This window comes from Propithecus coquereli, unplaced genomic scaffold (assembly GCF_000956105.1).
Source record: "Propithecus coquereli isolate 6110/MARCELLA unplaced genomic scaffold, Pcoq_1.0 Scaffold403, whole genome shotgun sequence".
Lineage (NCBI taxonomy): Eukaryota > Metazoa > Chordata > Mammalia > Primates > Indriidae > Propithecus > Propithecus coquereli.
In genome coordinates, this window is record NW_012149764.1 from 1,615,211 (window position 1) to 1,629,962 (window position 14,752).

The 14,752-nt window shown below is 34.9% G+C and overlaps 1 protein-coding gene across 2 annotated transcripts in view; it reads right to left on the reverse strand.

Moving 5' to 3' along the window:
* Window positions 1-14,752, reverse strand: part of RFX3 (regulatory factor X, 3 (influences HLA class II expression)) — a 358,295-nt gene that overhangs the window by 109,742 nt on the left and 233,801 nt on the right. For both annotated transcript variants that reach the window (XM_012652878.1, XM_012652879.1), the window contains one exon: window positions 12,885-12,982. In XM_012652878.1, coding sequence (XP_012508332.1) covers window positions 12,885-12,982 — 98 coding nt within the window. The remainder of the gene's footprint in view (window positions 1-12,884; window positions 12,983-14,752) is intronic.

Below are 14,752 nucleotides of genomic sequence, written 5' to 3' on the forward strand. Positions count from 1 at the left end.
ATAACCAATTTTTCTGTTTTCTTTGCCTTCAGGTGTCTTATCCACAAGTCCAGATAAACTATATCTCTAAATTATGTGTTTCGTATTTTGCCAAGGTTTTTACTATCTTCCAACCAACAAGCTTGTCACTATAAAATCAAGCAATGGTATGAAAGTGATAAATTCAGGAAATAAAATAGCATGTAAATCTCACACCATAAATTGTATTATGAAGACAGAATGTAGTTATGGTGATCATTATAATATTTTACATATTATAATGTTGAATATAAACATTTAAAATTAAAACATTTGAAATGTTTTAAATATTTAAAACATTATACTATGAAACAGTACAATGTTTTACTGTTTTTAGGCTACTCTGTACATATTCTTTTAACAAATATTTACTAAGCATCTATTCTGGCACCTAGAAGAAAAGGAATCACACAGACATAACCGTTACTGTCACAGGAGCTACGTAACATAATGGGTAATGGGCAAAAACAAGAAAGGAAATAAGATAATTATAAATTTTCTTAGGTGCTATGAAAGAAAAAAATAGAATATTAAAGCAGAATAAATGGGAGAGAGCACATTAGATGGTATAGTCAAGAAATGTTATCTCTGAAGGAGAGGTATTTAGACTGAAACTGAAAGATGAAAAGGAGTCAGCCCTGTGGAAAACAGGAAGAATAATGTATTAGGAAGAGAGTACAAAAACTTTCACAACACAGCACACAACACAGGAAAAAGGTGCAAAATGAGAAAGATCCTGGTATTTAGAAAGAAATTAAAAGCCTAGAGTACCCTGGATATAACAAATGAGAAGGATATTAGAAAGAAATGAGGTTAACAAAGTAGATAAAAACTAAATGTGCAGGCAGTGTAAACAAAATTTTTTTTTAAACTGTGGGTCATGATCCAGCAGAAGCTCATGAAATAAATTTTAATAGGTTACAACAGCATTAAAAAAAGAACAGACTACACAACATACATTGCTGCATATTACACGTAGTGAGAATAACTATTTTTAGAAACTTTTATTTCTGTCACATACAGTATATATACCTAAATGGTGTGTGTGCATGCATGTGTGCACCCAGGTGTATGTGTATTTATGAGTATAAAATGTATGTCTAACTTTCTCACTGTGGATGGTAGTTTAAAAAGCTTGAAAGCCATTGTCATGGACTATGGCAAGAAGTTTAAATTTTGTTTTAGGCTAGGATAGGGGTAAAGGGGCATATGAGTAGGGGGAGGCAGGGGAATGTTCTAGACAGAGAAACAACAACAAAGCCCAAGGTCAGGGAGGTGAAGAGTCACCATGAGAAAAAGGAGAAGCAACCTGGGTCCAAGGCTGTGATGGGCCATGTAAGATGATTCTGGAATGTGTTCCTTAGATGTAGTAATAGGAGGGGATCTTAATGCCTCCTTTTCTCAACCACATAATGAGTTTTCTAAGAAAATTTTAATTTGCCATGCCTCTTTAAATGCAATTTATTTGGAAGTATGTACACTTTTCTCTTTGCAAAATACAAACAGAGGCAGCATAAAACAATAGAAAGATCACTGGACTGGGAGATGTCCAGAGTTGAGCTCTAGTTATCCTTCATCATCTTACTATCAGCATCATCCCCACAGCCAGTGATCTTACGTCTCTATGTCTTACTTTCCCCACCTGTAAAAGTGAGGTAACAATTCTTAACCTGTATTGTTCACTTGGAAGTAGACCCACGTAGTGGTCCACTTGGCAGGTGTCTCAGCATGGTGATGGTAATACATGTCTGAATGGACCAGACTGAGGAAATAAGTAAGTAATGGCAGCCAGAAATGAACAACTTTTTAAATATTTTTGAAAAGTTTGAGAGCATAAGAGGGGCATTTGAAAACTAGAAGAAACGTTTTTAAGAGATGGGAGATATATTATCTCACTTAATCTACATGAAGTGAGCCATACAGGTTAGGAATTGTTGCCCCAACTTTTATAGATGGGGAAAGTAAGATGTGGAGAGGTAAAATCACTTGCTTTGGGGATGATGCTGATAGTAAGATGATTATGAAGGACGACTGGAGCTCAGTTCTGGACATACCCCAGGTCCAGTGCTCTTTCTATTGTTTTATGCTGCCTCTGTTTGTATTTCACAAGAGAAAAGTGTACACACTGCCAAATAAACTGGATTTAAAGAGGCAGAGCAAATTAAAATTTTCTTAGAAAACTCATTATATAGTTGAGGAAAGGAAGCATTTGTTTTGGAAAAGGTAAAAACTGGCCCTCCACTTTTTCTTTTGATTTTTATCTCTAAAGACTTGGAGGAGAAAGTATCTTTGGTTTTTGGAGACATTTAGTAAAGATTTTACTTCTTGCTATAGAACTTGCTTGTTTCATCAGAAAATAACCCATGAACCTACACTCTTTGCCAAAAAGCACATCTATGAATTGGACAGGAAAATTTCTTCAGCGAGGATTCAAACAGTAAAAAGAGGGCTAGACACTCTACTTTCAATGTCCAGTGGTGGCACTGACTCTTTTCCAATTAAATCTGAATATTAACTTCAAAGTGCCAAATGGATAAAAGTGGAACATGCTCCAGTTGAGGGGGGACACAGAGGACAGAGCAGTCTGTTTCTCTTCTTCCCACCTATACAGCCACCTCTGAGACTTTCCATCCAACCCAGAACTCTAAGACTCCATAGGACAGTCAGACAATAAATGATTAAGTGACTGATGCTGTCAGTCAGTCAGTCAACAGATAATTATTATCTTTCAGGTACCATAGTGTATAACAGATAAATAATATATATTATGTAATATTGAATAAAACTGACATAGTCACTATCCCTATAGGGTTTAAAATTCATTAACTCAAGGACACTATTAATACCCTAAAAACTTAGTCAATAATTTTAAATTTTGTGATTTATGGCCAGAAAGACCTATATCCTATATCCTGCCTAGGATTCCAGTCCCTTTTTATCATGCTGAAGAATCATTGGGTCATTATAGTAGAGATACTTGCAGGAATTTTTGTTTGTTACACAGCATCTGAACTTCCCATGTTTGTACAATTCCTCAATTTGTGAATGTTGGTGGAAGACAAATCCCACTTCCAACTACAACAGCTCTGAAAGCTTATCTGGATTTCCCAACCTCCCTTACAAACAGACCAGAGGAAATCAACTCGGGGCTCAAATAATCAGAAGTACTAGCCCTAAATAGGCAGCTAGTGGCACAAAGCAATAGGAACAGTGGCATGAGGAGAGCCAAACTCAGTGTTCATAAGCAGTAGGTCCAGCAGCCAAGACAAGCCTCCAGGGGTAGCGATGGCAGGCAGTGCTCAGGATGGCTGCGGTGGCATGGGGTCCTTACTGGACCAACTCTGCAGTGTGGTGTTTTCTATGGTCTGGCTGCACCCCAACATCACTTGTGTCTGCCTTTTTCCAGCCTGATTCTCCAGACTTCTTGGAAATTCTGTGAGTCACAAATATCTTTCAAGAAATTCTTTGTTTTTCTTAAATAGGCCAGAGTTGGTTTTTGTTGCTTGAAACTAAGAACTTCTGTCTAAAACAGTTTTCCATTATGAAGTTTTTATGTGGGTCACTAAAGCCCTGCAAAGGAGAAGCCACATTATTGGGAATCTTCAACAAATTGTATTCATGTAGTATATATCTCTGGCTGCCCAGCATGCACTCCTTATTTGATTTTTGAAATAGATATTCTCTTGAACACTCCAAGTCAGACTGAAGGCAGGAGATACACCAGAAAAGTGACATGTATATTTTGTGAAAGACACCAAAAGGAAAACAGCACTTCAGAAAAGAATTCAAATGACCTGACATTTAACCTCTTACTATGACATAAAAATAAAAGTAATAGATTAAATATAAAATAATAAATAGTACTGAATACCACTAATAAAACATTTGCCTTCATTTAAATTCAGAAGACATACTTATTTCTGCTGACTTCAACTGCTATAATAATAAGTAAAAAATAAAAGCGTCTATTAAGTTGTTGCCATGCCTACTAGGGAAGAAATGCAAGAATGAATGTCAAAAGTCAATAATATGTCTTGTAATTACTAATTGAGTTTTCTCCTTCATATGCAGTATTTTCATTATTATACATGTTGATAATGTATAGAGTATTAGAATAATAACTTTAAATTTATATCATTCTATGATGATTACACGTAAGGATATCTGCACATTTATACTTTACTTTGCATTTAAATTCTTTATTTCTATATGGCAAAGCAGTGGCTGTCATACTTCAGTGCATCAGAATCACCTGGAGGGCTTGTCAAAACACAGATAGCTGGGTCCCACCCCTGAGTTCCTCATTCAGGAGAACCAGGCTCGATACCAAAAGCTGGCATTTCTCACGAGTCCTCAGGTGATGTCAATGCTGCTGATCTGGGGAATAAACTTTGAGAACTACTGTGCCAAAGGATACTAAAAATGTGAAATCCAACTTTCACAGAAACAAAGGGAAAAAAGTGCTGTTTTACCACTAATAATTCTTTCAGCCTATTTGGGTTTTTAAAGAAGTCAAAGTCTACAGTTATAAAAGGAGTTTTATATTCTGTGGCAGCTGCTCATGACATTACCAAAATTTCCATTGCTATAATTGTTTCTGAAGCACACCAGAAAGATACACATAATAAATACATATATGAGTCACTTGCCTTGACAATAGAGGTCAGGGAAGTGAATATGGACTTAAACCAACTTTGGCAGAAATGACAATATAAAGGATTTGATCTGGAGTCACTGATACAAATTTATGAACAAGAAAAACTGAGAACTCTGGAAGGCCGAGGCAGGTGGACAGCTCAAGGTCAGGAGTTCGAAACCAGCCTGAACAAGAGCAAGACCCCATCTCTACTAAAAAATAGAAAGAAATGATCTGGACAACTAAATATATATATATATATATATATATATAGAAAAAATTAGCCAGGCATGGTGGCGCATGCCTGTAGTCCCAGCTACTCGGGAGGCTGAGGCAGGAGGATCGCTTAAGCCCAGGAGTTTGAGGTTGCTGTGAGCTAGGCTGACGCCATGGCACTCTGGCCCAGGCAACAGAGTCAGACTCTGTCTCAAATAAATAAATAAATAAATGAATAAATAAATAAATAAATAAATAAATAAATAAATAAATAAATAAATAAAAAGGAAAAAAAAAGAAAAACTGAGTAACCATATATATGTGCATAAGTTTTAAAAAGTTTTCCACCAGAAAAAACAAAAAACAGCAAAATAAATAGCAAAGCTGTGTGAATGCCACATCGGCAGCATCTAAATTCGGTTTCATTCACTCCCCTGTGTACTTAAAACTACCAAGTAGTCTGCTCCTCTCCCTGCTGTTACTAAATGCTATTCTTTATTTAATTCACTCAGCCAATATAGATTGAGCACCTATCATGTGCCACTGTTCCAGTTATTAGAGAGAGAATGGGGAATAAACAAACAAGGTCCCTGCCCACATGAAGCTTAAATTTTAGTGGGAGAAAGATAAACGATAGATAAGTTATACATAGTCAAGAGAATGACAGTCACAGTGTTGTGGAATAAATCCAGTCTCTCTTAGATTATACTAGGGAACCATACACCAATATGATTCTGGAGCTAAGGCCATAGAAAACCTACTTGCCAACAATAAGAATGAGGAGGAGTCATTAAGGTAGGAAGGAAAAAGAAAAATATAGAGTTAGAGAAGCCAAAAAGAAGAGATTTTTAAAAAGATTCAAGAATAGAGTTGGTTGACTGCTTGATGGCTAGAGATTAAATAAATTTAATCTAGAAGAATGTCTGTTAGATTTAACAACCGAAGGTCATCCATGACACTAATAAGAGCAATGTTACGGTAATGTGGAGAAGAAAGCAAGCTTGGAAAGGGCTGAAGAAAATGTGGTCAGTCCTGAGAGGTTTTAATCTGAAAAGAAATGGAGAAATAAAGCACTTGTTACAGATGGATTTTGTCAAGTGGGACTTTTTAAAATAGATGAAAGCAGCTAAAGCATTTATGTATGTTGTTGAGGCCAAGAAGGGTGCTAAATCCAGGCAAATAGGTGGTATGTCCACACTCAAAGTCAGGCACACTACTAAACTGAAGGCAATTTGGGGCTTTGGAGCATCCCTGAGAGGCAAGTCTATTCACTCTGAGTGCTTCTGAGGGCCAGGGTAAGACTTGTTGGTGCTGTCCTCTAGAATCTTCTGCTAATTACAAAGCTCAACCTTTGGGAAATAGCCTTAGATCTCATATAGCTGGGGAACTTCAGCCTCTTTTTAAGGCATAATACTGTGATTCTCAACCTTTTAAAATTCACACCTCCAACAAAGATTTTTCAATCTTGCTTCTAAATATTGGTTCCAACAGAGATTTTATCAAGCTTTACTTTTGTCATTAGTTTTATAAGAGTAACTACATTAAAAGTGAATATATTTTTCAGACAATGCAAATTACACGGCTTCCCGCCCCCTCATTACTCCTTCTTCCTGAAGCTGACCTGGTTATTAAATAATGTTTTATACTATTAATCCCCATTTTACAGATCAGGAAATCTAGGTACAAATATGTTATTTGCCTGAAGGTATACAACTAGTTAGTGAGGGAAACAACGTTTGAATAAGAGTTCTTTAGTTCATTTAAGAAAATTAATAACACAACTTGATTCTAAACCTAAAAAAGCATATGTGGATCTCTTTCATTTCCTCTTTTCTTACAAAAAGAGAGGGAGGAGAAGAAAAATTAAGTGTCTAAACTCTTTCAAGTGTTATCATGTAGAACTGTTCTGGATGTCAATCTACTGGATGTGAAAGTATCACAGAAAAAATTGCCCTTAATATAGCATCATTTAGTTCTCTTAATGGATAATAATAAAAAGGTATAGAGATACGGCAGTCAAATAATGATTCTCTAGAACGCTATTTAATTAAAACATCTAATGTTGAAAAATTATTAAATATGGACTTTTCTACACATTTATGAATATCCAAAAATGTTCTATATTCACAAAATAATTTCCACTATAAAATGTAAGACAGCATCTAAAAAAATGAAAAGCGATTCATATGAAAAAACAGACTTAGTCTTCAAGAACCAGCCATTTAAAAAATCACAAGTTTAATTATTATTTATCTACAATCAGATATACAATAACATAACAGTATTAAGTATAATATGTAATACAAATTTTTTTGTGCTTTTTTTTTTGTAATCAGCCATCCTTACTCCCCTAATATCCCAAATAACTAAGCAAAAGATCAGTATCTGCAGATTGCTGGAAAGGACCATGCATTGAGGGTCAGAAAATATGAACTCCAGACTAACTAGCCAGGCAAATTACCTCACCTCTCTGGGCCTCAGTTTATTCATCTGTAATGTGGAAGGATTGGAATAAATGACTTTCACAACCTTACCAACTCTGACATTCTGAGAAGCTATATTTGAAAGTTTTCCACTTTTGGAGAGATAGGAATTTTTATGTGATTAACAAAATGGGCCCTTCTCTATTTGTAGTGAGACCTCCATGGTCTTTTCCACATGCCAGTTCTCTCTCCAAAGGGGCTTTCTATGTAATCAGTCATATACTTACTGAAATCTAAATGGTAAGTGGATTCACAAACCAACTCCTACACCAATTAGAAAGTGTATATCAGTAGAAGCATAAATGAAGAAAGCATCCTCTCCATCTCCATTTCAGAAGCTCCATATAACCATTTCTTCTAAGCAGAGAACATGTGAATGATAATAAGTATAATTTCACCTGCAAATATTGAAACTCACTATTTCACTTAAAGAGGAAAAAAAGACTTTGAAGAGAGTATCCTTTTAAGGTTCCTCATTAATCACTTAAAGTGTATGAGAAAAAAATAATTGGATGAGTTCAGAAAATGTACTAACTATATCATTTTCAACAGATGATCACAGGTATAGTGTTTTTAAAATGTGAGTCCTGTCCACATGCTTATGGATTGTGAATTAATTATACAATGTCAACAATTAGTGAATTGTATATATTCAATGTCAATATACCATCTTCCAAAGTATACCATGGGATTTTATTAGATATTATACAGATAAAATAATTTTATGAATTCCTGTAAGACTTCTCAGACTCTACAGAGTCTTTTAAAGAACCATAGAGTCCACAACAGAAAGGCAATCATACAGTATATCCCTGCTTGTATAATCACAGAACTCTTTTACGGGCCTAATATTTTGTGGAACATGGTTTGGGAAAGCCTGCATTGAGGTTGATGAGAAATCTATAATCTAAACAGGAAGACTACAGGAAGGCTGGTCAATATTATTAAAATTTGGTATATGTATACAATGGAATATTACTCAATCATAAGAAACTACAGTGATCTAGAACCTCTTATACTTTCCTGGATTAAACTAAAGCCCATTATCCAAAGTGAGGCACCACAAGAGCAGAAGAACGGGCTCCACTTGTACTCGCCATCAAATTGGTACTAACTGATCAACACCAGGGTGATCACATGGCAAAAATACTCTCCAGGGATTAGAAGGATTTGGGGGGCGGATAAATCTGCAACTAAAGGACACAGGGAGCACTGTAGGGGGGAAGCGCATGTCCTTAACCTGCACTTGGGTGAGGCAAAGACATAAAGTGTAACCATAATGTTTGTACCCTCATAATATCCTGAAATAAAAAAAAAAAATCCTTATTACAACAGATCCCCATATAAGGAATGCTTGCATTTTAAAACATTGATTGTCTCTTCACAGTGGGCAAGCTTCAAAGAGTGGTTTATAAAAGAAAATGCTTTAAAATAAAGATTTCTTAATTTGGCCATAATATGGCATGATATCTTTATTTCTAGTTTGACTAGCATGATGTAGGAGTGGGTGGAGAAAGTATGAGTCAAAAAAAGAGTGGGGGAAAGAAAAAAAATTTATTTGAAAAAATGGTTTCAGAGTTACATCAAGAAATTTCAATTGAAATGGACTCTTTCTATATGGTATGCAATGTTTCCCAGCTGGCTTAACCCCAGTTTTCTAAATGACTAGAGATCATAAATTGTAAGAATTTGTAGAAATGGAGATGACCATGATCAAGCCTTTGGAAAAATCTTAGAAGAATGATTGCAAGAAAATACACAAATGGTTTAGCTTGAGTTCCTATAGAAAGATAAAATAAACGGTGGCAACAGTGAATAACAGTGAATTGAGTTACCTTCTCCCTTGAGCAAAAACAGCCAGCCAGCAATATAAAGCAGTCTCATTTGTTCAATTGAAATGTATGCTCACTCACCAACTCAAATTGTTAAGCCTGTTATGCCAGCAGTAATTGTCTATATTCACAGGGAGAACCAGGTAAACACTTTAGTATCATCAAATTACAATGATTATACATTTTCATAAGTGATGATACATATCTGTGAGGGCTGCCACCACCTCTTGAATGAGACCCCATGCATTATGGCTACCTGACATGGGGATGCTGGTGACAAGAGCATCAGTGAACTGGTACTTACTAAGCATGTACAGGTTGTAGGGCCATGTACTGGGTGCTTGAAAGTTCATAATAAAGATCAGAGCCCCTATCTTCTGAAAGTATCATTAGCAGAAAGCATTTATTATCACACAGAAGTGGGAATCTGACTGTGATCCAAGTCAGGGATCAAACACTAACTGGCTATTAATTCACTCTGATAAAACAGAAGAACATGGAGTGTTTTTTCCTAACACACGTGGAAGTATATCAAATAAAAAGAGGGAGCATAAAAACCCTAAAATGAACATTAGAGACAAAAGTTGTATGTAGTCAAATGACAGCACTGCAAAATTACAGAAAGATTAAAATAGCTTCTGCTGAAAAAAAGAAATTTTGGGTCATATTTGAGAAAAAATATAGCCCTCTAGCTATTAAAATTTGGAGTATAATACATGGAAATACAATGATATTTCCTTACTAAATATGAAAATGATGCTATGGAACCTTTAGTCGAAAATTGTACTTGATAGTAACGAAAGATTTTTAAAGATGCATCTTCTCTCTCTTGACCAAAGTGCACATTTGTGACATGATTGGCTGGAGTTGAAGATACAATCTGGGCCCACACAGACCAGACCAAAACTAATTGGACTTTGTGGCAAATGAATTCACGACCTAGACCTCATTAGTCATGATCTAACCAACTGAGCTAGTGGGCCACAGAAAATACATGTTGGCACCAGATATTTATTTTGAATCATTTCTGTATTTAAAAAGGCTCTATAATTGTTTTAAAAAACAATCTTAGAAAAGCTATTTTTCTAAGGGTGGCTAGGGTGGTTTAAAAATGCACAAGACAATATGTAGAATTTAGAATTATAAGTAGAAATATGTAAACAAATAGGTAAAATACATAATTTTACAGCAATAATTAACATTTGTTGAGTGCTAGCAAACATTATTAAGTGCTTCAGATGGTACACTAAGCACTTTTGATAAACTGGGGTTACAGGCTCACTATCTTTTACTCAAAATGCTTGAGACCAGAAGTGTCTGGGATTTTAAATTTTTTCAGATTTTATAACATGTCCATTATATACTTACCAGTTGAGCATCTCTAATCCAAAAATCCAAAATCCAAAATGCTTCAGTGAGCACTTCCTTTGAGTATTACATGGATGCTCAAAAAGTTCCAGATGTTGAAGCATTTCAGATTTCAAATTTTGGATTAGAAATGCTTAACTAGTATCTCATTTCACAGATAACTGACTAATCTTCTCCACCTTAACTTGGACCAGTAAAAAATGAGAAATTACTGTGATAGATACTATCACAGATAGTGATACCACAGATAGCTATCTATCACAGATACTATTAGTGTGATAGATAAATCTCTCAACACCCATTCCAACTGCCCTTTTCTCTTGCCACCTTCTACCGTAACAGACATGAAAGCTACAAACTTCCATTCTCAGATTCCCCTGCAGGTAACCATTACTACACGTCACAGGCAAGGATGAAATGACAACTGACAACTGGGTGACCTCTAGCATTGTCAAGAAAGCCATTTATTTTTCCTAATAGCATAAAGGTCCAAGTAGCAGGCATCTCTTTCATTCAGAATAAAAGCCAACAGTACTTTGGGTTTACGGTATAGACTGCAAAATCAGGCTCCAGGAGGCCTTGGACCTATACAAACAGGTACAGTAAAAAAATGTTCATAGTGCATCTAAAATACGTAAAGAGATATAGGTTCAATCAAGTAACAGAAATTTATTCACTTTTTATTATTTGCCAATCACATAAGTGAATGTAAATAAAACAACAAAATGCCAGGTTACCTTTCAGAGAAACATAAACAAGCATTTATAGTACAATGCTGGTAGTAAAAGTCAGAATACTGTGCTGTCATTTACAAGGGAAGGATAAGCTAACTGCAGAGAAGGAGAGTCAGGGTCCATGTCAAAAAGGAGGGAATGATGTGTCAGTCTATAAAGATCACACTAGACTGAGTTTGGGGGACTGTGAAGAAAGAAGAGAAGGCAGAGAGTGCTATTTCAGCAGAGAAAACCACATGTCTGAAAACACAGAAACATGAAAGGGGAGTATTGGGGGAAAACGCACAAAGTTGGTTATGCCTCAAACAGGTGGAAAGTGAAGCTAGAGAGGTAGGAATGGGGAGAACGTCAAGATGGAAGTTGAATTTGACTTTATTTGCAATGGAAGTGGTGCTAAGGCAGTGGTGATGTAGATAGATTCAGTGACCCAAAGTAATAAGAAAAGAAAGAAAAGTCAGGATCAATGAAAAGTTTTCAGTTTTGTATCATATGTATCACAGGCTTGTATTAGGTGCTTTAAATATATTTCCTCAAGTCCTCAAAACTCAGTAAGAATGATATTATTAATGGAAAGAATAATAAAAAGCCCAAAATATTTAAGTACTTTGACCACAGTTATAAAACTAATACATAGTTAACAAGGATTCTAAGTTTTTAGTTATAATAATAATAATAATAATAGATAATAATTGAATACAGTCTGTGTGTCATGAATTCTTATGGTGCTGGAGTTATAGCGGTGGGACGGGGAAGAAAAATATCCCGGCCTTCATGGAGCTTACAAGTTGACATCAGGGAAATGAATGAAATTACCCAAGGAAAGAGTAGGTGTAGTAAGAATAAAGAAAGAAGCAGTGATAATCCTGGGGTATACCAACATTGAGGGGAGGTAGGCAGAAGAGTCAGTGAGACAATTTAAATTCATTTCAGATAAACCCGGAAAGCCAAGAGGCTGCAAACAAAAACCCAAGTTGACAACAATCCTGATGACTTATACTAATTCTTAGTCTCTTTTTTTATAATAAAATCCTGAATTTTAAAGTGGCTGAAAAGTCCAAATAAAATACATTTACAAATTTATACTATTGTTGATGCAAGGAGGGAAGTTGGTGGGGGAAGGGGGTATCTTCAGACAGGAAAATAAGATTCATTGCATATCAGGAACTTTTATGTGGAGTATCTTATTTAATAAGTGTGGGAAAAATATCTCCTAAAATACTAGTTTTATATTAGTTTACAGACAAACACACATACGCACACAAATTTACCTTATGAATAAAAACAAAAAGCATAGATTTTAGAAGGTATTATTTAAACATAGGAATAACTAACAAGGGTATAAGCTTTTCTCAACCTTGAGAAAACTATTAAAAGACATAACAATTTAAAATATCCTACCAGGGTTAAGTGAAAGGAAATAAGCACATCTTAATAAACATAGACAAAACCTTAAACATCAGTTTAACTTCCATAACTCTGATCTAGTAAAAATTACTGTGAAAACAAGGAAATGATTTGGGAATAGTGGGATGTGTTAGAAAGTACACCATTTTTCTCTAAGTGGGAGAATTAAAAAGACTTCCACATAGAAACTTACATTGCTCCATTGGTATAAACAGTATCGCTTCCTTCCACATACTGAACCTGAGCTGGATAGACATGTTGTACCTGCTGCACAGTCTGTACCTGCTGTACCTGAAAAACAAACATTAGGAGCTTGGTGAGAGGTAGCTATGATAGAAGGAACATATAGTGTTAGGCTGACCTCAAAGTTTCTCTGGTGTATTGATAAACACGAGAGTTGCTTATAATGAAAACTATTAGATTCATGCTAATTTCACAGTAAGTACATGTTGGATACAGAACAACTATAGCATTTATGCTGAATAAATTCTATAACATTCCTGCAGGTATGTATGTATATATACCCGTCAAATATTCAGGTTTAAATTTCAGAGGGTTTCTCAGTAACTTTGATGGTTTATAAAATTCCATTCCCTTTAAATTAAAAACATAAAGCTAAATTTAATTTTTAATTGAAAATAATTCATAATTGAAAATTTTGAACACTCAAATATGGAAAAAATACTGTAATAAACCCTTTGTACTCATTATCCAAGATAAAATATTGTCACCCAGGCCTCTCCTTTTATCCCTTCACAGAATTATTTAAAAGCAATTATAGATATTATCTCATTTCCTTGGTAAATATTTCAACTTGTATTTCTAAGAGATAAAAACTGTTTTTAACATGACTAAAATAGCAATATCTCATATAAAACACTGACAATTCCTTAATATCATCTAAAATTCAGTCATTGTACAAATTTCACTCATTATTCCAATGATTTTGTAGTGTTGGTTTTTTCAAATCAAGATCCAAGTAAGTTCTACATAATGCATTTGGTTGGTATTTTCTTTCTCTTTTAATCTCTAACAGTTTCCTCATCCTTTTTATTTCTTGCCTACTACTTATTGAAGAAACTAAGTCATTTATCTTAGAGAATTTCTGTCATTCTAGATGTGGTTAATAGCATCCTGAAATGTCGTTCATTAATCATATGTTCCTCTACCTCTTCTATGTCCTATAAACTGATAGTTAGATACAGGGGCTTGAACCAGCTAAATTTTTGAAAAGTTGTATACTTCCTATTGCACCCTATCAGTTGCTATATAACAACTGGTTGTCTCACAGCAATATCGAGTTTGAACCAGTGGGGTCAGGTGTTGTTAGCTGGATCCATCTATTACCATGCTCCCTTATCCATGCTTTACCTGAGGGCATTAGCAGCCACTGATGATGATTTCCTAGAGATAATATTTTAATGAATAAAGATTGTAAACTTGGAGTAGTCTAGTTCTGTTATTTTTTCTTCACTTATTAGTAAAACTCTTCTTATAAAGAAGAAACTCCTCTCATTAATTAGTTACTCTGAAATAAAGTTTTTATAGGAAGAGTAGGATAATTACATGATTCCGTTATTTACCAGTACTGAAAATAATGACTTTATCCTCTAGTATTCCTCAGAGGTGACCGATGTGGATTTTTGTTTTATTTTGTTTGCTTTATATCCTTATGATTCTCAGTTCTTGAACATATTTGATGTTTTGCAATCCTAGCAGTCTTTTTCCTTGCTAAAAGTCCCATCTTTGGCAAATGGTAGTCTCTCAAACTGGTTTCTATGGCATGATCACCATATCTTTCTTAACTTCCCTGCTTTCTATTATAATAAGATGTTCCAGGCTTATGTCTTATATATTCAACCCCATATCTGGAATCAGCCATTTCTTCAAAGAACACTAGATCTTATTAGCAAAAAATGGTATTTAAAGACTACAATTAGGGCCCTGTAAGTGGTCACTATTAAGGTACTATTCATATTTCTAGGTATTTTCATTGAACAGAACTAGAAACCACAAATATTTTTTGAAGGAGAAAAATATATATCATAAATTCATACTAAT